Source organism: Drosophila serrata, unplaced genomic scaffold (assembly GCF_035046125.1).
Source record: "Drosophila serrata isolate PLE 108 unplaced genomic scaffold, ASM3504612v1 contig_249, whole genome shotgun sequence".
Lineage (NCBI taxonomy): Eukaryota > Metazoa > Arthropoda > Insecta > Diptera > Drosophilidae > Drosophila > Drosophila serrata.
The window spans coordinates 1-24,036 of record NW_028257147.1 but is presented as its reverse complement, the minus strand read 5'-3'; the positions used below and the strand labels follow the sequence as shown (position 1 = coordinate 24,036).

At 37.7% G+C, this 24,036-nt stretch overlaps 3 protein-coding genes across 4 annotated transcripts; 1 reads left to right on the top strand and 2 right to left on the bottom strand.

Annotated features, from left to right (window-relative positions):
* The first annotated feature begins 184 nt into the window (after positions 1-184).
* On the top strand, positions 185-4,582 carry LOC147643649 (uncharacterized). 2 transcript variants are annotated; one of them, XM_086832333.1, is made up of 8 exons: positions 185-543; positions 1,478-1,638; positions 1,698-2,155; positions 2,216-2,574; positions 2,627-2,890; positions 2,959-3,144; positions 3,207-3,660; positions 3,719-4,582. In XM_086832333.1, the coding sequence occupies exons 1-8, from the start codon at positions 537-539 to the stop codon at positions 4,293-4,295; spliced, it is 2,466 nt and encodes an 821-aa protein (XP_086688459.1). In that variant the 5' UTR covers positions 185-536; the 3' UTR covers positions 4,296-4,582. The 2 variants fall into 2 exon arrangements, with proteins under 2 accessions (XP_086688459.1, XP_086688458.1); XM_086832332.1 differs by lacking the exon at positions 185-543 and adding an exon at positions 943-1,006.
* Positions 4,583-4,708: 126 nt separating this feature from the next.
* Positions 4,709-5,621, bottom strand: LOC110187580 (putative RNA-binding protein EIF1AD). The gene is made up of 2 exons (XM_086832334.1): positions 5,316-5,621; positions 4,709-5,249 (listed from the first exon to the last, which is right to left on the bottom strand). The coding sequence occupies exons 1-2, from the start codon at positions 5,488-5,490 to the stop codon at positions 4,933-4,935; spliced, it is 492 nt and encodes a 163-aa protein (XP_086688460.1). The 5' UTR covers positions 5,491-5,621; the 3' UTR covers positions 4,709-4,932.
* Positions 5,622-5,790: 169 nt separating this feature from the next.
* LOC147643648 (protein cappuccino-like) lies at positions 5,791-19,886 on the bottom strand. The gene is made up of 6 exons (XM_086832331.1): positions 17,375-19,886; positions 16,374-16,555; positions 9,097-9,997; positions 6,551-7,561; positions 6,185-6,488; positions 5,791-6,126 (listed from the first exon to the last, which is right to left on the bottom strand). The coding sequence occupies exons 1-6, from the start codon at positions 17,784-17,786 to the stop codon at positions 6,009-6,011; spliced, it is 2,928 nt and encodes a 975-aa protein (XP_086688457.1). The 5' UTR covers positions 17,787-19,886; the 3' UTR covers positions 5,791-6,008.
* Positions 19,887-24,036: the final 4,150 nt, after the last annotated feature.

Below are 24,036 nucleotides of genomic sequence, written 5' to 3'. Positions count from 1 at the left end.
TCTCAAAGTCGAAAGAAAAATTAAACCATATATACTCCTTGCCCTTATTGTTATTAGTCATAATTCTTAAATTAATATTTAAGTATAAATTATAAAGTTCAAAAATTTCAATATTTTTAAAATAAAACGGTTTTGCATCATTTTAAAGACTCTTTCTATCTTTGGTATATTCGGTATAGCAACTAGTATTTTCTGCCTTTCAATTCTGCTGGAATATTTAACGCGCCCAGTGCGGTCACACTAATAGCTATAGTAAACAAAAATTCATTTTACGGCGCTAAAAAATAATATAGTTTATAACCATTTATTTACAATGGCGTGGTCCTAATTCTAAAACAAAAAACCAACCCAGCTGACGGGAATTGGAATAATTAAACTGGATAATTTGGGCACAAGAAGCTGGAGAACTGAAAGACGGCGGCTGCATGTGGAGAAAGGAAAAGTTGCGTTTCATTGATTTTTCGCTGCGACGCCAAAAGTTGCTACTTAAAAAAAGTTGAATTGGTTCGGTAACAAGTGCTGGAATTTTTAACACAATGAGTGGTAAGTAATGTAGTTAAATTAGCTAAGTTTTCCCCTCTTTGATTTGCCTTATTGTTTATGCTCAGGGTTAAGTGAGCCTTTTTGTGGCGACTGTATGGGAATTTGCAGTCTGCTTTCGGGGAGGGGTGGGGGTTAGGGCGGGAGAGGGCGCTGGGGGCTGTTTGAGGGTCCTGGCAGGACAGACGCACCTGCGCTTTGACACCCTCTCCAACCCTGAGAAGGTCCAGAACCCCCCCGATGAAGTCATCAATTGGGCTACAATGTAGACACAGTGGAACCTATATAATAATTTGGCATAAAAGAAATGTAGATGAATTTTAAATCATTTATACAAAGAATCTAAAAGTAGGCCATGAAATATTTTGATTATTTTTAGCCAATACAACTTTTTGGCACTATTTTAAATGTTATTAAATCAAAGGCGATATGTGTGATAGAAACTTGAGAATATACGCAGCTTATAGTAAAGAATATTTTTAAAAATACAATAATTTCTTGAAAAAAATCATAGAATTTTTATATCCTTGTAGGGCATTATATTGTTAAAAACCTAGTGATAAAGTAATTTCCGACCCCATTAATCATATACATTATTGATCAGCATCAACACCAGAATCGATCTAATCATATCCGGTGGAAAAAAATATTTTTGAAATTTTTTTAACAAAATATAAGGGGTTACATCGTTGAAATTTTCGAAATTTGATAAAAATTTCAATTTTCTTACATTTTAAATTGAGTATACAGATTTATTAAGCTATTAAAAACTAGCATAGAACCGGTTTCCGAATAGAAATAAATGAATTTTTGGCTTTGTCATGATCGTATAAACTTTAGCTTTAACTTCCCGAAGTTAGCTTCCTTTGCTGTTTTTAATTTCTTAACTATAAATATTACATATTCTTATCTTTTCCATTTCTTTTCCCCAAACAAGGCGACGAAAGTAGCGAGGAGAAGCACATCCTGAATTTAAGCAAGCAGAAGCTGAAGAAGGTGCCCAAACAGGATGATGCTCACAACATACGTCAGCTTATCCTGGATGAGAACGAACTGCAGAAGATTGACAACATAGACTCGTACCTCAAGATAGAAACGGTGAGTTAATAATCCTAATTAAGATCATTTAACTAATTATTATTAAACCCCACTTTAAGCTCTCCCTGGCCCGAAATCAATTACTGCGGATGTATGGCGTTTGCCGGCTGCACTGCCTCCGTGAACTGAACCTCTCCTTCAATGGCATCCTATCGATTGAAGGCCTTAAAGAGTGCATTCATTTGCGAATACTGAACCTGGAGGGGAATAACATCAAGACCATCGAGCACCTTAACACGAACGTCAATCTGGAATGCCTGAATCTGGCGGACAACAGTATTGGCAGCATCTCGGATGTGTCGTATTTGCGGAATCTCAAGGAGCTCTATTTGCATGGAAATCGGCTGACGCATTTACGGCAATGCGATAAATATTTGCCCACCTCCCTGGAGACCCTAACGCTGGCCAAGAATGGAATAACCGATCTGAATGAGATCTGTACGCTGTCGCATTTGTGCAATCTGCTGAGCATTTCGATATCGGATAATCCCTGTGTCCACATGACCAATAGCATGGAGTGAGTTTCCTTTATATGGTTTACTTTACTTTTCTTTAACTATACTGGTTTATGTTCCAGGGGCTTTGACTATCGACCCTTTGTTTTAAACTGGTGCATGAACCTCAAGTACATCGATGGCTATGTGGTAGCCCCCATCGAAGGCCTCAAGGCCGAGTGGCTGTATAGCCAGGGACGCGGACGTCAGTTTCGCGTGGGCGAGCAGATAAGCTTGGCCAAATACCTAAGCTCCAACTGCCCGTTGGTGGGTGAGGCCTTGGAGAATGAGAACGATCGAAAGCTGCGCTTGATCCTGAGCAAGGCTCAACACCATCAACGGCAGCTGCAGGAGGAGATTATGGATAATGCCAATAGCTCGGCCAGTACCTCGCCCTCATCCCATCGCAAAAAGCCCACGAGTCGGATACAGTCGCCGAGATGTAAGTCTTATCTGTCTATTAATACCAATTTACATGCTTATCTATTCTTTAGTTTCCCGTTTGAGTGGACGCCAGGGATCGCCCGAATCCATGGCGAATAGCTATCATGGGAACAGCAGCTGTAACAACAGCCTTGTCAGCGACAATGGATCGGCGAATAATTCCCTACAGATGAGCATCTCGCTTATAGAAAATATTAAAAACGATGGTGATGGCTACTCGCTGGCAGGCAGCGGTATGTCAAGTAGTGTGACTACCAAGACCTACAACTCCACGGAGTCCACACCTAGGAATATAACCCCCAATCCCTATAATGGTGAGCTTAAATCAGAAACTATCTAAACTATGAACTATATTAATAGAATCACTTTTTCCCCATTTTAGATCAAACCTTCATCAGCCAAACCCCTTCTGGAGGTCCCTTGGCGGCTGCCTCGAAAATGGTTCCCGTGCCGGAGACCCTGATGAGTCCGGATGTCTGTCCCGCCGCCGTTGCCCAAAGGATGACTGTCGTGGGGGCTATGAACTCGCAGCAGTTGCTGCACAAATCTAAAGTCAACAAAAACAAAGGTGGCCAGTTGTAAACTGTACTAACTTTCACATAGTCCCCTAACCTTTATACTTTATTACAGACAACAAACTAAACTTACCGAGGGTTCAAAGTCCTCAGTTAAAAAGGAACCAAAGTCCCGCCAATAGTCCGCGGAAGGTGGCTGGTAAATCTAACCAAGAGAAGATGCAGCAAGAGAAGCTACAGACATCCACGATAATGGTAGATGCCGGCGGTTTTAGCACTGACGACGATGGCGGGGAACAGATTAATACAGAAAAGTTAAAGGCCATCCGAAAGATGGCAGCCCAAAAGCAACAGCAACAGCAGCAACAACAGCAGCAGCAGCAGATGATGGTATATCAGGAGAAGATCAACGGAGCCAGCCAGAACTGTGCGGAACGTTTAAGCGAACACGTGACCGAGTCCTCGGCTGTGACCATCCAAAAGATGTGGCGTGGCTATCATACGCGCAAGAAGACCAACAAGGATATAGCCGAGAGACTGCAGAGACGACGCACGCAGGAATACATACAGTAAGTGCCTCAAAAAAGGTATTAAAATGGGATATTTCAATGACTCCTACTTCTATAGACAACTTAGCGAAGACATGCGCCTGACCAAGGCGCATCTTGTAAAGGAGCGCGAGATCCAGCAGCTGCAGATGCAGGCCATCAGTGCGCTGTGGAAGAAGGTGTCCACCATGGAGGTTGTTTCGAAAGGAATACCCGCCGCTGATCAGAAGGAGGGCGAGCAGGACTCCAATGGTGGTGGATCCAGCTCCTCTGGCCACATGAGTCTTGATCCAAACTCGGCCTCGGTGGTTAATGATCTGGCCAAGCGTTGCACCATGCTCACCGATCAGGTGCAAATATTACAGAGCTCCATTGGCACCATTGTCAATTGCCTGACCATGGTGTGCAATCTGCCCCAGGATGCGATCAAGAAGCAGGCCGAGATCATCGATTGCAGCTCCACTCAAACGGATTTGATAGCTGTGCACACGCCGCAGATAGAGGACCTCACCAACTTTCCCTTCACGAAACCAAGACCCTCAACATTGGCCCTGGAATCCAAGCACGAAACAATGAGCGTCAAAATCGAGGAACTCAACAATGAGGTGGAACTGAAGAAGAACAACGAGCCATCTCAACTCGAATCCGATGCATAGAAGAGAACAAATTCCAATTAAGAAACCATGAAACGCTTTAAGGATCCGATCTCGGCGCTAATTAATTACTTCATGTGTAGGCTTTTTGTGTAGCTTTTGCAACAATTTTTAGAGCTCAGTTGTGTTGAAACCTAACAGTAGCACCAGCAGGCAGACACCAAAATGATAATTTTTTGTTAAATTTATGAGAGAAGTGTAGTAAAGGTGAGGGAGACGGAGAGATGCAGCAAAAAAAAGAACTTATGAAACAAATTATAAATACAAAATTACATTTTTGTAAAACAAAACACTGTTTCTATGGGATATAGCAGAAAATATGGATATGTCGCTGTATGATAAAAAAGGTACGTTTGTTTAAAGATTTGTCAAAATGAGAAATGATATAAGCAAGTTTTGCAATATAAAAAATTAGATTTTGTTCTTTAATTTAAAACCGTTTTTAATTAATTTTATTAAATAATTAAATTAATTTAAGTTAAATAAATCTTTAACTTCAAATTGGCCACTTAACAAGCCCTTTTATAAAAATTAACAACTTGGTTTAGCAATAGCAACTACAGCGAACCATTTTTTGTTTTAATTTTTGTGAGACGTTTAAAAAATCTTAAATTACAGAATTTGTGTACCTTAAGGAATGTCAGTCTTCATCGCTGGACGTATCCTCGTCGTCCTCTTCCTCTTCAGAGGATTCCTGCGGACGATTTGTGTTGGGCATTAGATCATCCTCGAAATCGGAATCCTCTTGATTTTGGTTTGGTAGCTCCTCTTCCTGCGCGGGTTTTTTGGCAAACTTTTCCGGCCAAATGCCAGCCTTGGTGTATTCCTTGACATGGTCGGTGGTAAGGATTTTACAGATTTCGGCCTTGACTTTGTCTCCTTCTTCGATGGGTTCTATTAAGAGGAAATCACCACGTTTCACCCACATACTTTTGCGGAATTTGTTGGGCATGGAAACTGAAAGAGGAAAGTATTTATTTTATTAACTAAAATTGGATTTTCCTGCTTCTTCCCCGCACTCACCCAGAAAGTTCTCCTCCGCCTCGCTCTTGGCCGTTTCCACCTCGTGGAGATTGTTTCCCCGGCTGCTGACCACACGCACGATCTGCTGCTGCTCCGTGGGCAGCGCATAGTCGTCCTCCATCATTTCCTTCATCAGGTGCTTGCGGCGACTAATACTCGGATGGGAGCGGTGCATTTTGAAAGCGTCTATTAAACGTTTATTATTTGATAAAAACGTAAATTTACGAAATTGCCAAAGATTTGTTTTGGTTTTTGGATTCAGTGTGACCGTTGCTATTTTTTTAAAAAGCTACCAAAAAAAGGCTTGATGAAAAATACCAAAAATAACTAGAGACTGCTAGCAATCAGTGTTCGAAAATGAACAAAAACATACTTAGATTTGAATTTGAATTTAAAAAGAAAAACTAAATTGAGTTTAATAACTTCATTAATTCAAGCCATCAGGTTTTAAAGTACAATTAAAAACAATCAAATGTTACAATCACAACACTACGAGAACATTTTATTTAAAGAGTCATGCTTGTAGATTGTTTTCCTTTTAAATTTATTTTATACAGTTTTGTAACTTAAAAAATAGCAGAGAATGAATCCATGTAACGAGAAATTTGCTTAGCAATAATGCGTGATAAAAAATGCAACCACAATTAAAAAATATATCATTGCGTTGTGGGCAGAGAGATAGAGATAGTTAATTTAGTTTTTGCTGCGCCTCATCAGCATGCGTTCCTTTAGAGAAACCCGTCCGGACTTCTCCACCTTTGTGGAGACGTTGCGACGAGACTCGATTTGGGCCTGTTTTGATTTCTTCATTCTGCAAATAAAATTTAATTTTAAATTTTAATTTTTAGAGGATCAGTTTTTTTCCTTACAAGTCATTTAAAAGATTGTTGATCTCCTTTTTCCAAATGTCCTTGAAATCATTGGTGAAATTCGTCCAGTATTCAAAAAACTGATCGGGCGTGCACTGGGACAGGGTTAGAGTGCAGGCTTTAGGGGAAAAGTGATAGAACCGCATTGTTTCCAGGAATAGTTCGCGGCACTCCTCGAGGGACTGACGTAGCTTGGCCATGGATTTGTCTGCTCCCTCAACAAACTCCTCCATTTTAGACTTGAAGGGCTCCAGTATATCGGGACGAGAGGCGGCCAAGACTTTGGCTGTGGTTCTTTTGCAACCTGCAAATAAATATTTATAATTATTAATTGTAAAATATAAATTGATATATATTTAAACCCACCTGCAAATCTCCTGTTTAGTTCGGTGATTTGCCTTTGCACATCCTCAAAATCCATTTGCGCCGCTCTCTCCACATCCGGTGGCTCTGGTATCGGCAATTGAATCTCCAATGGATGCACTCCCTCCTTTCTCCGATGCGCAATATATGTGCGCACAATGAAATGGAGCAAAGTGGTGTGCGATTCCTTGGACTTCACATCCTTCAGTTTACCCAAGATGTCCAGGTTAAAGCCATCGGCCTGGCCGCGCTGTCTATTACCTCCGTTCATATAGTTGCCAAGTGTCAGGATAATGGAGAAAACCAGTTTCAGATCCTCGCTTTCGATTAATTGTCGCGATAATTGAGTCACTGTTTCAATTTTCCGAACCAACTGTGTTACGGACTCCTCGAATTCCGCCTGGAAGACAATGCAGGAAATCCTCTCGCTGGCCATGGATATCAGTGAGGTGTCCAGCAGGAATTGCTCAGGCAAATCGAGGGGTATGTCGCCTCCAGCTGCTTCCTTAATCTTCTGCAGCTCATCCTCCGAGGCCTGCATGTTCCGGATGTGCTGCAGGGCCTCCAAACTGACCACCGAGGTGTCTATATGATATATAGCATGCTCGATCTCACGGGATGTCACGTGTAAACTTTTCCAAATGATGCCCACATTTCGCGATCTCTCCGGATCGAGAACTTTGATGGACTTGGCTCGCTTGACCTTCAGTTCAATGGGTTTGGCGACCGGCGCCATGGCCTGGCGTGAGAAGAGCTCCGTGAATTCGTCGATATTATCGAGGGGCGTCTCCTCGATCTCTGTCCAGATCTCCTTTGTGGGTGGATCTTCTCCTGCAGCTCCATCGACACTTGTCACAGCTGGCGGCTCATCCGGAGAACTCCCACTGTTCTCAGTGGAATCTGTGGAATTGGCTACGGAGGGGGGACGTGGCGCTGGTGGGGCACTCGTCACTATACGTGTCCAGTACAAGGGACGCATGGGCTTCGGCGGGTTAACTGCGCTCTTGCGCAGAGCTGGAATAAATAAATTTTAGAAATAAATATATATAATAAACGTACGTTTAAGAGCAAGCATAACTTACTACTATGATCACTAAGTACTTATGACCAGTAAGTAACTATGAACAGTAAGTATCTATAAACATTAAGCAACTATGTTCAATAAGTGACTATGACCAGTAATTACCTATGAGCAGTAAGTAACTCTGAACAGCAAGTATCTATGACCAGTAAGTATCTATGACCAGCAAATATGTATGATCAGTTACTACTTTTGAAAACTAATAAACAATGACTTGCAACTTTTGTAACACAACACTTCTCTGAGACATGGCCGGCAGAAGTCACTTCGTTACGGGGATGTTAAAACAAGTTGAGAATCATAAGCATGTGCGAGATTTGTTTTGGAACAAATTTTAGGAGCACCGCATTTAAATGAAACTATGGAGTTATTCTTTTATATACAATTACAAGTTCATAAATCGGAGCATGGCAAATCGGTGGACTATATATATACATATATATATCTGACATAGGAACAATCGGACGATTTATAGAACTATGATCAGTAATTAACAATGACCAGTAATTACCTATGAGCAGGAACTAACTATAAGCAGCAAGTAACTCTGAACACTAGGTACCTATGATCAGTAATTAACTGTGACCAGTAATTACCAATGACCAATAAGTGACTCTGAACAGCAAGTATCTATGACCAGTAAGTAACTATGATCAGTAAGTATCTATGACCAGTAAATATGTAAGATCAGTTACTAACTTTGAACACTAATAAACAATGACTTGCAACTTTTGTAACACAACACATTTCTGAGACATGGCCGGCTGAAGTCACTTCGTTCCGGGGATGTTAGAACTAGTTGGGAATCATATGTGCGACATTTGTTTTGGAACAAATTCAAGAGGAAGCATAACTATGATCAGTAATTAACTAAGAGCAGTGAGTAACTATGATCAGTAAGTATCTATGAGCAGTAAGTAACTCTGAACAGTAAATATCTATGACCAGTAAGTAAGTATGATCAGTAAGTATCAATGAACGTTAAGTAACTCTGATCAGTAAGTATCTATGAGCAGCAAGTACCTCTGAACAGTAAGCATCTATGAGCAGCAAGAATGATCAGTTACTAACTTTAAACACTAATAAACAATGACTTGCAATTTTAGTAACACAACACATATCTAAGACTTGGTCGGCAGCAGTCACTTCGTTCCGGGGATGTTAGAACTAGTTGGGAATCATATGCACAGACGTGCGAGATTTGTTTTGGAACAAATTTAAGAGAAAGGCATGAAACTATAGAGTTATTCTTCTATATAATTTTACTAGTATATAAGTCGGAGCATGGCAAATCGGTGGACTATATTTATATATATATATATATATATATATAATAATATTATAACTTTTTCAGTTTTCAACAGATTTTCATCTAATCTAGTATATAGCCATTATATATTAATCTAGAATTTTGTGTCAAATTTTATGAAAATCGGACTACTACATCATATACTTAATTTATACTCACTGTTTGTGCGATGGAACCAGTTCCCTTCGGCGGGATCGGGCAGCGGGGCGGGTGAGTTTAGCGTCTTAGCGGAATCGGACGGGCTCATGGGCGGCGGAGTAGGTGCACCTGGTCCACCTGGAGCAGGAGGCGGTGGAGGCGGGGCGGCACCACTGCCCGGTGGCGGCGGTGGAGGTGGTGGAGCTCCAGGAGCTCGGGGCGGTGCAGGAATGGGCGGTGGCGCAGGTATACCAAAGGCAGGCGGCGGAGGAGGTGGTGGCGGTGGACCGGCAAGCGCTGGAGCCGGCGGCGGAGGAGGTGGCGGGGGAGGCGGTGCAGCAGCTCCAGTTTTCTGCTTTTCCTTAGCCGTGGTATCCCTTTCTTTCGGGGATTCACCACATTTGCAGGAACCCTTGCACTCCGTCACTTCCGTTTCCGTTTCCGTTTGTGTCCCTGCTTCCGCGTAAGTCTTCAATCCCGAGTCAGCTCCTCCGGATTTATTGTACTCATAAATGGTTGCCTCGCTGGCATTGAGCAGATCCGTGAGATTCACACACCGCTTGGAAGGGCGTCGCGGCGGCTCATCCACGCTGCTCAGCAGCTCATTGACCACCGCATGCACCTCGGCCAGCGTGGAGCAGTTGAGCAGACGCTTCTTCAGGATCTGCTGCAGCGTCTTCTGGCTATCGGGTATCGCTGTTGTGGATGTCCCAGTCCCTGAGGTGGCGGCAATAGCTCCTCCCAAGGCACCAGCACCAGCAGCTCCAGCTCCTGTTCCCGCCAGTGAGTTAGCTTCCAATGTTCGAAGTCCAGCGGGTGTGCTGGAGAAGGGCCAGGCCGCCACCTTGTCCAGCTTGCCGGGTGTCAGTGGGAGCGATGTCGTCGGCTGTTCCGTATGGGTCCATTGGTACATCTCATAGGGCTGAGGGTAGGAATTAAATTGTAAGGAAAATTGTTAGAAATTGGTAGTACTAGAGATTAAGTTAAGGAATAAGAAATACAAAAAATAGAGGAAATTAATTCCTATTACTTTTAGGATAGTAAACGGGCTTCCTCTTTTTGAACAGGAAATAATGTAAGATTATAGTTAAGAGCACATTATAATAAAGGTGCATAAACATTTATACCTTTGGTATTATAATTTTAGTCATAAGCTTAAAACCCAGTGACGGAATCATTTCTGACCTATAAATCATATATATTCTCGATCAGGATCAGCAGTCGATTTGAACTAGCTATGTTTGGTGGAAAACAATTTGTTTTAATTTGCTTAAAAAAATTGTAAGGGGTTAGTTACAGCGCTAAAAATTTAAAAAAATTGATACAATTTTGAATTTTACAAAATTTTAAATGTAGTATGCAGATTTATAACCCTAATAAAAACTAACATAGAGCAGCATTCCGAATCGAAATTAATGCATTTTTGGCTTGGTTATGAGATTTTTAAGTAATTGATATGTGAAAAAATTTTGTTTTATTAAAATAAATAAAAAATGATTAAAAAAATATGAATATATTTAATGCTTAGTTATGATCGTTTGCTGATTCGTTCCTAGAATACAATTGCAATACTTCCAAACTTCAGTTTCCAAAAGTTAGTTTCTTTAATTGTTAAATATAAATTTCCCCCTTAAAGCTATATATTTATGATTATTCCTTTTGTACTACCTATAACTTCTAATTGCCAGTCGAGTGGGACAAAAAAAAATAAAGAAAAATAAAAACTATATAAACTACAGAAGTAAGTGCATAGCTGCCAGTGGGTCTCCAGTGTGCGACAAGCGACAAAGCTTAAAAGCAGCCATTCGGCTAAAAGTTCGCTATATTTCTTCACTATTTTCTTGCATGCAAAACTCCTTTTGATTTTGATTGTGCATGTCCTTGTTGACGATGCTGACTTTTCAGTCCCACTGTGGGAATTGTCCTTTTCTTTGTTGTCATGAAGTTAAAGAATATGAAAGCAGTGAAAACTGTTATGGGTTTGTGAGGATATAGAAGCATGGAGATGGATTTAAAAGCAAAGTAAGAAAGAATACTAAAGGAAAATGTATATATTTAAAATTTAAATTTAAATTCAATATTTGTCTTAAGTAATCTCAAGTTTAAAATTGAAATTCAATATTTTCCTCAAATAATAACTACATTAATTAAGACTTTTCTTCTTTATGAAAGAATTTCCTTAAAGAACTGCTAATTAGGGTCAAATTTTCCCACACAACTTGCCCTGACAAATGCAATTAAAATTGCAATTTAATTATGCCGTTACAAGTGCCGTTTAAGCACACACACCCGCACACACACCCGCACACACACCCCCACACACACCCACACAACGCTAATCAGTCAAAGAACTTGAAAACTTGACAAATGCAAATCAAGTGCAACAGCTCGGCCCGACGCCTGATTTTGCAGATGAAAACACACTTTCACACACAGTAAGTATCTTATAAGGGTATATATATAGAGATATATAAAGATTTATATATATATATACGTTGCAGGGCAAATCGGTTGAGTTTATCGCACTTTACACCATTTGTGCCCAAGTGTTTGCACTTTGGGCTGGTGGTGCCAGCGATTTGCATGTTGTTTGCACATTTTAAAGAACCAAAACGGACCCAGGGAGAGTTACCTAAGAAACCTGCAAGTAACCAGAACGCAAGAAAAACACCACACACACAACACACCCCACTCAGCACACCCCTCCCCTAAAAACAACACACACCAGAAAATGCGCAGCTGAAAAATAAAATAGAACCAAAAACCCTAAACCATAAGAGACCACATTGAGGTGAGTTGGAGTAAAAGAAATGCCAAGTGCAGTGACCGAAAAATAAGAGGAAAGCTTGAAAATTAACTGAGGAAATGTTTAAATCACATTTGGAAAATTTAAGGTAATAATTATATACAAAATTTAAGAATGGGTTTAATAAATCTTTATACTTTGGCTTAGTTTTCAAAGCTACTTTTACTTTGGTTCTTATAAAACACTTAAATCATAAGGAAAGCTTGAAAATTAACTGGGGAAATGTTAAAATTGGATTTGGGAAATTTAAGGAAATAATTAGGTAGAAATATTAAAAAATAAATGAAATTAAAAACTAAAGGATTGCGTTTAATATAAGAAATGAAAATTAGTTGTCAAGGCTACTCTTAATTTGATTCCTTAAAAACCCTAAAACCTTTTCCTAAAATCTTACCAAAAACTCCTTAAGAACCACCTTAAAGAACCATATAATAAATAGCTAATCAATGATCTTAAAAAACTCCTAAAATATTGATTTTGATAATTAAAATTTATTTACATGTATTTATGCTTAATAAAACAGAAAAGCATAATCAAATTCATGTTTCCATATATTAGAATTTTTTCTCATTCCTGCTGATTCTAAAACAATTTTAACTTTATTTTAAAAACTATTAATTAATCCACAATTCAAATCCTACCAAACCTCAAATATATGTACATATATTTTTCAAGGATTAAATTGTTTTAACAACATTTTGCTTTATATATTTAAATGTCCGACAAATTCAACACTTAATAAGCGATTAGAACACACACGCAGTTTTAGCCAAATTTCTAGTTTGCCTTTTTCCCAATTCCCACTTAATTAACAACAACATCAAAATCTATTCAATCTAATCCCATCAGAGCCACTTGATATAAACCACCACAAATCTCATTCCAAATATATATATATACATATATATATATCCATATAATATATGTATATTTAGTTAAAGAACAATCGAACACGCTCCTCCTACACACATCGACACACACTCAGTGTTAGTTACATTGCACATTCAAATCCAGTTTTGCTCATTTCTGCATCAAAGTTTCGTTTGTTCCGGCAGACCCAAAAGAATAATACTACTAACAGATGGAGGGGTGGGGCAGGGAAAGCTGGAGGAGGGGCGGGAAAACTGGGGGGAAAAACTTTCGACTCAAAGTAATAAAAACGCACAAACTTTCAATGAGCTGGCAACAACAATAACACGAAGAAACAGAAGGGAATATGGCGTAAAAAAAAGGATAAAGGATACAGTAGTCACTGGAAATAATGAAAATGTAGAAATAAATTAAAGAAATTAAAATGGAAAACTATAGTTACTAAAAAATATAGATTTCAGAATAAATTTACGAAATGTTTAGCGAGACTAAAATAGTTTCTTTACAATTTGAAAAACAATTGTATTCTTTTCATGTTAAATTTGTATATTAATTTGCACAATAATTATTCAAACCCACCTTAAAAACAATAAAAAAAACTGAATATAATTTTAATATACATTATTTCTTTAAAAATTGCAATTGGATCTTTTCATTAAACTGAGGTCGATCATAACTTAGTCAAAAATGTATTAATTTCGATTCGGAAAGCGGTTCGTTTTTTTTAAGCTTAAAAAATCTCTTCAATTTATAATGTAAGAAAATTAAAATAGTTATCAATTTTTCGAAAATTTTAACGATGAAACTCCTTATCTTTTTTTGAGAAAATTTCGAAAAATTATTTGTCAGCCGGACATGACTAGATCGACTCGGCTGTTGATGCTGATCAAAAATATATATACCTTAAAGGGTCGGATTTAATTCCTTGACTGTGTTTCAAGCTTTTGACTGATATTATAATACCCTGCAAGGGTATAATGAATAACAAAATATTTAGCATATATTCTTAATAAAATATCATAAGAATTAAAGTTAGAATTAAATATAACAAATTTCTATACCATATTCCTCTTGGAAATTTTAAGTTTCCTCTAATAAGTGTTATATAAACTATAAATATGTCTCATAAAATTCCTTAGAAACATAAAACCTGTAGTCAATTTTTTTTAAATAACCCTTATTCAGTACCTCTAAATAATAAAACTACCAAATAGCGGTTACTATACTCATAAAACACCAACTAAAGTCAACGTCGAACAACGAACCTTTGACATTATTTCATCTATCTCTTTCCCACCTCTTTATCTATCCATCTATCCTTTTCTAACTACCAACTGTGCGCTGGCCTGTTGCCCAAAAAGTTCGAACACACATTTCGGAGACATCGGAGACGTCGTCAACACACACACCCCTCCCATACCTAAGGATATATGTATATATATAAATATATATATATATATAATATAGATGTATATATATATCACTCTGCAACACTGCTCCTTTCCACTTGGCAGCCAGTTGAAGAAATTTGTGATATCATAATCTTGAGCTCAAGTATCATCACATAGAAAATCACTTAACGGTGTCGTCTGGCGTCTGCCATTTGCTAGGAGTGTGTGTGAGAGAGAGAGATAGAGTTTGTCTCTCTATCTCGTTCTTAGGGATTTGAGGTTAAGCTGCTGTGGCTAAAACTTTTGGCCTAAACTAATTTGAGGGCTATATTCCAGTGCTTCATTATTTGCGGTGGTTTTTGGTTGTTGTACAATGTTGTTGGATTTGTTGTTCCTGTTATCCTGTGAGTCCTGCTGCTCCTGCTCCTCCTGTTCCCACTCCTGCTGCAGTTGTTCTTGTTTGTCCCTGCTGTCGCCTGTCTAATAACACTTAACTGGGTCTCGGTTTACAGCCCTCGAAATGGAAATGGAACAGCTTCCTTGGCCTTTTTTTTCTACAGGGGCAATTAAAGCTTTTGCTGATTTTCCTCCCATTCCCTTTGGAAGCGTTTGTTTATTTAGCTTTCTAGTCAAGAGCAATGCTATAATGCTAAAATGCTAAAATGCTAAATGCCTGGCTAAACTGTACCCGATATGGCCAAAACTATTATGGAGTCCATTAGGCCCGGCAGCGGCAGATGAAGATGACCATCGCCAGATGCTGGCCAAAGAGTTGGCACAAAAGGAATGAGTTGGCTAACACAAAAAAAAAGAAAAGAAAAATAAAGGAAACTGGCCTTTTTCCCAGGGAGATATTAAAAGGGCTCGGTTATTGCTCAATGCACTGGGGATAAATTGAAAAATTTTAATTTTTTAATTATATTAATTAATTTAATAAAACTCAGAAGGTATGTTCTAAAAATGTTTACAAATTATCTTCTGTTTTTTAATGTTTAATTAATGAAAAATGGCTTTGACTGTTCTGTAATGTTATTTATACATTTTAAGCGAAAGAAATTATTAATATTTTGATTTTAAATTTTAAATAAACAAGTTATAAGAGGTTAATGGAGAGAAATAAATATATTTGGTATATAATATTCTATGAAATATAGAAAAGCAATTGAAGACAGTTAAAAGCGGCATTACCTGACTTTAACATTAGAATATCTTTGAAATATAATATAGGAGAATAATGAGAAATTCTTATAGACATGTTATAGAATGAATTGAGTTGAAAATTAAATCATATTCATATAATATTTTAATAAGAGAAAAGTATATATTTTTTGTGCAGTCCACAAATTTTCACTCTGTGTACCCCAACTTTGGTTTCATAATTTTGCATGCAGCAAAACAAACCAAATCAACAGCAAAAGCGAAAAATTGTTAATGCAGCCAAGAGAGAACTTGGCTTTTTGATAGTTGACGGCTGTACCGACTGTAAAGTTTTAACAAGTTCTGACACTTGCAGGCAGAGGGGGAATCCCCCAACAATCCCATCCCGATGTGGGAAGGGAGCGGACATGGCAAGGGTTAGATGGACAACCGCTGTGGCTCGGTTAAAATGAAAGTGCAGCTAAGGCTTGGCCCCTTGGTCTGTCTTTTTCCCCACATTTTTTTTGCAATGGAATTGCTAATTTCCGGGCACAACTTTGCGGTTCAGTGTTGCACAACTTTTGCGCAGGAACTTCGACGAGCGAACGAGTGAGCGCTGGACAACGCTGCGTATGAGTAACATTATGCACAGAGGCCGTAAGTTGAAGGTCCTTTTCCAAGGGCCTAAGGGATATAACTGTTGGTGGCACAGGACACAGGACACAGGACAAAATTGGACTCAATTAGGCTGTCGAAAGTTTACAGATTATAAAGGAAGCTTTCAAGAGGAGTTTTCATCTTTTGACTAATAAAAATTCAAACCTAAATCCCTTAGGTTCTCTTTGAGTTAACTAATATTTTCGATCAGTGGATTTTGGCGGATGTCATTATCAATAGTTTTTCCTGAAACGCTAATGACTTGAAACTTAGTTTAGCTGTCATCCGTTTTTGGTCCTGGTTCTGGCCATGACTCTAAACGCGCTGCTGTCATCATTTCCGTTAGCGCCGTGGCAACTTCCGTTCAGTTAGCACCCACCCTTCCCCCCTTGACTACAGATGACCAATTTCCGGGAATAAAAGTGCATTGAACTTACGCTAAATCCGCCATCCAAATGCTCACTGGAGATCTGCTTGAGGACACCGACATATTTGAGATTATTGCAGAATTGCATAGCCAGAGAATTGAAGAATGAATTATCCTGGTTGAAGCACTCATTGGCAGGACTCTTCGGGTTGCTCTGCATCGTTGAGATTAGCCATTTCATCAGCATTTGACCTGCAAGGAAAGAGGGAGGAAAAGGGAGAAAGTCAGTTGTAACTGAATGAAATAACTTTGATCACAGCTGGTCCACTTATTCACTCTCTCACTCCAAGTGGGTTTTCCGACAAAAAAAAGAGGAAAACTTGTAGCCACTAACCAGAGAGATTTATGGGTGAGAGACGCCTGGGGGTAAAGGAACTCCCAAGCTGAGAGTTTCCCAAAAAAAAAAAACAGAATAAATAATTTTCTGGACTAAAAGTCAGACTACAAGCTGGTTGTGAAAATAATCCTAATCGATGAGGTCACAAAAAAATGGATACTCTGCAATATATAATACAGTTTCTGAGGAATGGTACAAGGTTTCATATATAAGATCCAAGAAATGAGTTATATAATCTTAAATATAAGTTTAAAATTGAATATTGTATACCAAAAGTCTCCTTTATTTCTACAGATATCTTCCTAAAACCTAGATAAATTTTTATGAATCAATCAATATCTATTCTTTTCTTATTTATACATCCATATATACTTTCTGAAGTCACTTAATCAGTGGACTTTCTTGACAATACAATATAAAATCGCATGACTAATGTTTGTGATAAGATAAATAGAAGAACTGGTTGTTAAATGGAAAGGTTTTAAGTCCACAAATTAACAAAAATTAATCAAAGTTGAGACATTTAAGATAGGTATAGTGATTGTTTAAACGATTATACATATTAAGATCACAGAATATATATATTAAAACCATCAAAACGATACCCATAGTAGAGAAACCCTCTCATAAGTAAGAAAAAACTTTTTTGTAGCCAAAAAAAAAGAAAAACTTACGCTGGCTGTCAGCGTGTGAATGGGAAACAGTTTGCAGGAGCAGCAGGAGCAGATGTTTCGGGTCAGAGGTCCTCAGCAGGTCAACTTGAAGCCGCAGCACAATGCGTAGGCTAATTCCCGCCCAGACCTCAGAGTCCTCCAAGCCCAGAGATTCGACATCAGGTGCTGTTACTCCACCAACTCCGGCCCTAATTTCCAATTGTTTTCCCCTCGAAAATCGAGTTTTCTGCACCCTGCGGGCGGCCAATGACATTAGCTGAAGATAATGTGCTGCTGGCATCCTGGCAACATCCTCCTGGGAATCCCATTTCAAAGCCAATGGCCGTGGATCTATTTCCGCATCGATTTCGAAGTCCTTTGAGGGCTGCTTGGCCAGCAGTGAGCACCAAACGTTGCTCAAGGCACTGGACATATAGCTGGGTATATACTATATATTCACTACTAGATCGGCAGAGATCTAGCTGAACTTTCTCCGGCTAATTTCAATTCTCAACTGAGTCTACTTGTTGTTTGCTTGCGGAGCGGAGAAAAAAAATTGAAATGTGTCGAAACTTATCAGTATTATCAGTCAGCCGAGAACATGACAACACAGCTACGTTTGGTTAGTACAGTGAGAGAACCTTTTTAAATTTAAATTAAGAAAATAAAGTAACTTCAGGGAGGAACAAAAAGATTCATAAATCAATAAGGTATCTATAATCTACAAGAGTTTCTATTGTACGGAAACGATGATATGTATATAATATTAGGCACAATTTTTGTATTGAAATATTATATTGGATCAATATAATAGAAAACAAATACATTTTTGGTAAAATATGATATTTATTTATATCTAAAATATTAAGATAACAAAATTTTCGATATTTTTAATGCGATATTGAGCGTGGGATTGGGTTTTCACAATATATTATAATGAACTTCCTATTATAATTTGTAATTCTAAATCATTATATCATATCTACCCTTCTACTCGCATTTCTGTAATTATATTTATTATAAATTAATTTATATTTAATCTGAAGAAAAACCTCGTTTAATACAAATTTTATTTTATTACTGATTTATTTAAAATTGTTCCTCAATATATATGTAATATCTCCCAGTGCACTGATAATACTGCAGTATATTAGAGAGACCTAGGCCTCGTATTCTTTTGGCCCTGACAAGGTCGTCCGCTTTATCAGTCACGGTTTTATATTTCTTTTTGGTTTACCCCACTCTGCGTCTCTGAATCATTTGCTAAAATCGTTCAATCAATGTATTAGGAAATGCGAAAAAATTGTTTAAGTACGTCATTGTTTTCCTTAATCATCGACGGTTAAATTTCAGCATAAAATCAACTGATTCAAACGTTTATTTGTACTTTCTTTTAATTTATACAGGTTTGTTTTGGTTTTCATTTTGGCTTTATCTTTAAATAACACTTTACTTTACTGGCGTTGAGACTTTAGATAGCAGGGAAAAGCTTGACTGATACTGTCTACGAAATTGAAGTGAATAGTGATAGATTAAATCGGTTTTGATAGGGCCAACCATTTGAAGATTAAGTGACGCAAATCTATAAAATTATAGTGCACTCAGAGATTGTAGTTTCCTTTGTATACACTCGCAGGGTATTAAAATTTCAGTCAGAAGTTTAAAACGCAAAGACGGAGTCATGTCCGACCAATAATATAACCGTCATAGAAACGGTTGTTAAATGAGGATCAGTAAGTATCTTTCATCAGTAATTAACTAAGAGCAGTGAGTAACTATGATCAGTAAGTATCTATGAACAGAAAGTAACTTTGATCAATAAATATCTATGGCCAGTAAGTAACTATGATCAGTAAGTATGTATAATCAGTTACTATCTTTGAACACAAATAAACAATGACTTGCAACTTTGAAGCACAACACTTATCTGAGACATGGCCGGCAGAAGTCACTTCGTTCCGGGGATGTTAAAACAAGTTGAGAATCATAAGCATGTGCGAGATTTGTTTTGGAACAAATTTAAGAGGAAGCTATTTGAATGATCTTCTTTATAATTTTACTAGTATATAAGTTGGAGCGTGGCAAATCGGTGGACTATATATATACATATATACATATATATCTGACATAGGAACAATCGGACGATTTATTGAACTATAATCAGTAAATAACAATGACCAGTAATTAACTATGATCAGTAGGTTTTAATGAACATTCAAGTAACTCTGAACAGAAAGTATCTATGACAAGTAAGTAACTATAATCAGTAAGTATCTATGACCAGTTATTAACTATGATCAGTAAGTATCTATGAACATTAAGTAATACAAAACTTTTCCCTTTAAATATTCCCACATAAACAGCCTCTTAAATCACAAGATCATCAGTATCCCCAAGGAGTTAAATGATTTGTTACTTACACTCTCTCTGCAGGCTTGGTGGAGTACCAGAGACAAGGCTACGGAGTTGGCATCTGTTTTAGTGGGATTTTGTTTAGTAGTAGTTGTGATAGGAAACATTGATTTAACACAAAAGGTTGGATTTAAACTAAAATTTAATTAGAAACCATAAAACGGAACAAGAAGAAGAACAAAAATAATTGTGTTTGCTGCGGGGCTTAAGTACACTGGTTGAGAAGCGCAGAGGAGGGCACTTTTTTGAGAGTAGTAGTTGTGATAGGAAACATTGATTTAACACAAATTTTATAATAGCAAAAGGTTGGATTTAAACTGAAATTTAATTAGAAACTTTAAAAAGGAACAAGAAGAAGAACAAAAATAATTGTGTTTGCTACGGTGCTTAAGTACAATGGTTGAGAAGCGCAGAGGAGGGCAGTTTTTTTGAGAGTAGTAGTTGTGATAGGAAACATTGATTTAACACAAATTTTATAATAGCAAAAGGTTGGATTTAAACTGAAATTTAATTAGAAACCTTAAAACGGAACAAGAAGAAGAACAAAAATAATTGTGTTTGCTACGGGGCTTAAGTACACTGGTTGAGAAGCGCAGAGGAGGGCACTTTTTTTGAGAGTAGTAGTTGTGATAGGAAACATTGATTTAACACAAATTTTATAATAGAAAAAGGTTGGATTTAAACTGAAATTTAATTAGAAACCTTAAAAAGGAACAAGAAGAAGAACAAAAATAATTGTGTTTGCTACTGTGCTTAAGTACACTGGTTGAGAAGCGCAGAGGAGGGCACTTTTTCGAGAAAGAGTGAATGCGAGGAAAGTATTATTTTTGAGAGAGAGTAAAAGAGAGCAAGCACAATTTGCTTTTTTGAGAAGCGTAGGGAAAGGTCTCATTGTTTATTTTGAAATAATGAGAATTTGAGTTAGTAAAAAATATGTGATAAATCCGTAAAATTTATCAAAATTATAACATACTGACCCTTGGTTTTTGCTCTTTTTTATACCCTTGCAGGGTATTATAATTTCAGTCAGTAGTTTGCAACGCACTGAATGGGAAATTGTAACTTACAGTTTTTAACATATTTTACTTAATTTGATTCAAAGCTATCTTTTATTATTATAGATTTTCGTTTTTAGTTTGAAAATCGGAATACTATATGATATAACCACCAGTTCCCCCATTAACGAATCTGTAACCCCCAAATAGTATCTACATATATTCTTCACTTCTGTTTGTATCCTATATCCCATAGTTACGCATCACTCCACCGCATCCCTTGGCCAAAATGCAATTGGGCTCACAAGATCATTAGCACACCCCACATGCAAAGTTTGCGGCCAAGTATGGCCATTGGGCTATCGATGATGGCCAAGAGTTCCATAGGGTTAAAACCAGGAATAGGAACAGGAGGAGGAGCAGGACAGGAGCAGCAGGACAGGAGCAGCAGGAAGGAAGTGCCAGCTTAGCCGGTCATCGTTGGCCTCATCATCAGCGGGCGGTATCTCTTTTGTTGTTTGCTCCTCTAAATTCTTATTGTTGTTGTCGTTTTTGTTGCTATTTTTATTGTTGTTGCAGCTCCTATTTGTTGTTTTTGGCCTTTATTGCTGGCGCCATCGCGACGTTGTGGCGAACGGGTTTTGATGAAAACTGCACCACGGACGAGACGCACAACAAATTTGCATAACTGTTCGCCAAGCGAATGCAACAACGAATTTACACAGTAAAAAAAAAAATTGAAAAAGTTTCCGAATTGAAATTAATGCATTTTTGGCATAGTTATGAGATTTTTAAAATTTGATTTATTGACAAAATTGTTTATAAAATATAGACAAATACCGACTAAAAGTGTGGTATTGTACGTTTATTCAGAAACTTGTTAAACTGTGAAGGAGTCATTTCCAACCCCATAAATCATATATATTCTTGATCAGCATCAACAGCTGAACCGATCTAATTTTTCAAAAATTTGTTAGATTTTTGCAAAAAAAAGATAAGGGGTTACATCATTAAAATTGTCAAAAATTGACATTTTCATTTTGAATTGAGTATGCAGTTTTTTTAGCCATTATAAAAGCGGGCATAGGAAAGTTTTCCGAATTGAAATAAATGCATTTTTGGCATAGTTATGAGATTTGTAAATATTGAAATACATAAAAATTAAGAATTCTTTGATACGTTATTAAAAAAAAAAGGTTAAATTATTATTTATCAGTTAAATCTTTAAGCTTTTGGTTTCTGGCATATAATAGTTTTAATTTATCTGAATATATTAAATTATTTATTTATATTTATATAAAACACAACAAAATCCTTGGGTTAAAAGTATTTGATAACCTTCTTCTAAAACCCTTTTAAATAATATTTATTTTTCGTAATATTTTTCTTCAGTGTATAGCACCCTCTAAAGAGCAGTGAGGGGTGGCTTAGAAGTGGAAGGGGGCTGCGCTACGCTGGGTGGCAGCGGTTTTTGGCGCCTCACGCATGCATGCGCTGCATTCATCAACGACAGAGTGGCGTTCCCCCCTATCTACCCCTCTCCCTCTTCATACCGGAAAACAAAAACGGATGAGAATGAAACGATGCCAGAAAACCACAAAAGCAGAACTCAAAATGAAGCAATGAGGGACAGATGCAGCATCTATGAGGGACACAAAGGAGTGAATGCAACTAAGAGTGCAGCAAAAAAAAGAGATCAAAAACGACTTTGAAATACCTAGAATTATTTTTTAAAAACGTTTTCTTTCTAGAATATGGTAAATTAAGAACTAAAATTGCTTAAAAACAGTTAACAAAGATTTCTTAAAATAAATCTGCTATAAGATTTAAGCTCCTTTACTTTCAAACTCCACATAACATCGTAATACAAGGTTTTGACTAACACCGGAAGTATGCTTTTTGTAATATTCATCACAACAAAATATTGTTTCATTAATGTTGGGTCTTTACCAAGGCAACACCACCAGAGATTCCTCCTTAAAGTTCAACTTTGACAGCTGCCCTCATCCTGGCCAGAATCTCTTCATCCGCGGGAAGCTGGCGAACGTGATGTTGTCAAGCATATAAATCAGATTTTTGGTCCGAAAAAGCGGTGCCGGACGTTGTTGCCTGATGAAAAGTCGCGACAAAAAGCTTCTGTTGTTTGCCCCCCCCCCACACTTTAGAATTTTCCACACTTCAGCCAGTCTACGCCCCCCGCCCCCCTCACAATCTTGCTGGAAAAGCCACGAAGAATTGATGGCCACTTCAGAGACGATGAGGCCACGGCGGGAAAATGCGAGAAGCTCAAAGTGGCACGGAAGAAAAATCTTAGTGTTAATATTCAAGATTTCAGAGGATTTTCTTATAAGGAAAATTAAGAAGGTATTTTTTAAAATTAGTAATTTATTTTCAAACTCATTTTTTAAGATTTTTCCTAAGCTTTTAAAGTATCTTTGATCTCCTTCCTTTCTTCCCACAATTACATAGATTTTCTTGCTCTGCACCACAAATTGCGTGTCCAGCTAAGCCCCATCTCCCCGCTCACAGTTTTTCCACTCCCCTCCCCCTTCCTCTGGGTGCTTTTCCTGCTGCAGCTTCTCTGCTTCTTTGGTTGTTTGCCCGGCGAGGCGTTAAAATGTTTGTTTGCATTAATTTGCAGCAGACGACAACGACGATGATGATGGAGGATCAGGAACGGGTGTCCTCGGTCGCCTATATCCTGACAGCGATGCGCCCTTCCAATTAGCGCTTTTCGAGGGGGGGGGGGGGCCACCCAATGTAGGCGTGACATGTGCTAAAAACTGGGCCTAAAAATGTCCGCGATGCGTTTGAACCGAAAGTTTTGCAGCCATATTTGGGGGGAGATGAAGGAAAATTTTTGAAAATTGTTTAGCTTCCAAAAAAAAAAAAACGGAGGAAGAAGAATTTGGGCGAAAAGGAATTTTCGAAAGCGGAGGTGACAATATTTTGGGTAACAGGGGAGACTTTGTAAGAGGGAATTAATTAATAAGAAAACTGACTGTTGGAAGCTTAAGTTTATACGCCCTTAAAGTTTTCAATGGAAATATAGGATTAAATGGGAAATTGATCATAATTAAGCCTATAATATTCACATTTTTACTATCGATATTTATCAATATTTTATATAACAATTTCTTCGATAAATCAAAATCTTAAAAAACTCATAACTAAGCCAAAAAAGGTTTAATTTTAATTCTAAAAGCTGTCCTATGCTAGTTTTTATTGGAATATTAAATCTGCTTACTCAAAATAATTTTTAAAATACTTAGAATT

Coding starts and splice junctions, on each gene's coding strand:
- LOC147643648 (XM_086832331.1), bottom strand. CDS start 17,786: ATGTCCAGTGCCTTGAGCAACGTTTGGTGCTCACTGCTGGCCAAGCAG. Junction 7,562..9,096: donor CTGGTTCCATCGCACAAACA/GTGAGTATAAAT, acceptor TATTTATTCCAG/CTCTGCGCAAGAGCGCAGTT. Junction 6,489..6,550: donor ACTAAACAGGAGATTTGCAG/GTGGGTTTAAAT, acceptor ATTTATTTGCAG/GTTGCAAAAGAACCACAGCC.
- LOC110187580 (XM_086832334.1), bottom strand. CDS start 5,490: ATGCACCGCTCCCATCCGAGTATTAGTCGCCGCAAGCACCTGATGAAG. Junction 5,250..5,315: donor GGCGGAGGAGAACTTTCTGG/GTGAGTGCGGGG, acceptor TTCCTCTTTCAG/TTTCCATGCCCAACAAATTC.
- LOC147643649 (XM_086832332.1), top strand. CDS start 970: ATGTGTGATAGAAACTTGAGAATATACGCAGCTTATA. Junction 2,891..2,958: donor AACCCCCAATCCCTATAATG/GTGAGCTTAAAT, acceptor TCCCCATTTTAG/ATCAAACCTTCATCAGCCAA. Junction 3,145..3,206: donor TAAAGTCAACAAAAACAAAG/GTGGCCAGTTGT, acceptor ACTTTATTACAG/ACAACAAACTAAACTTACCG.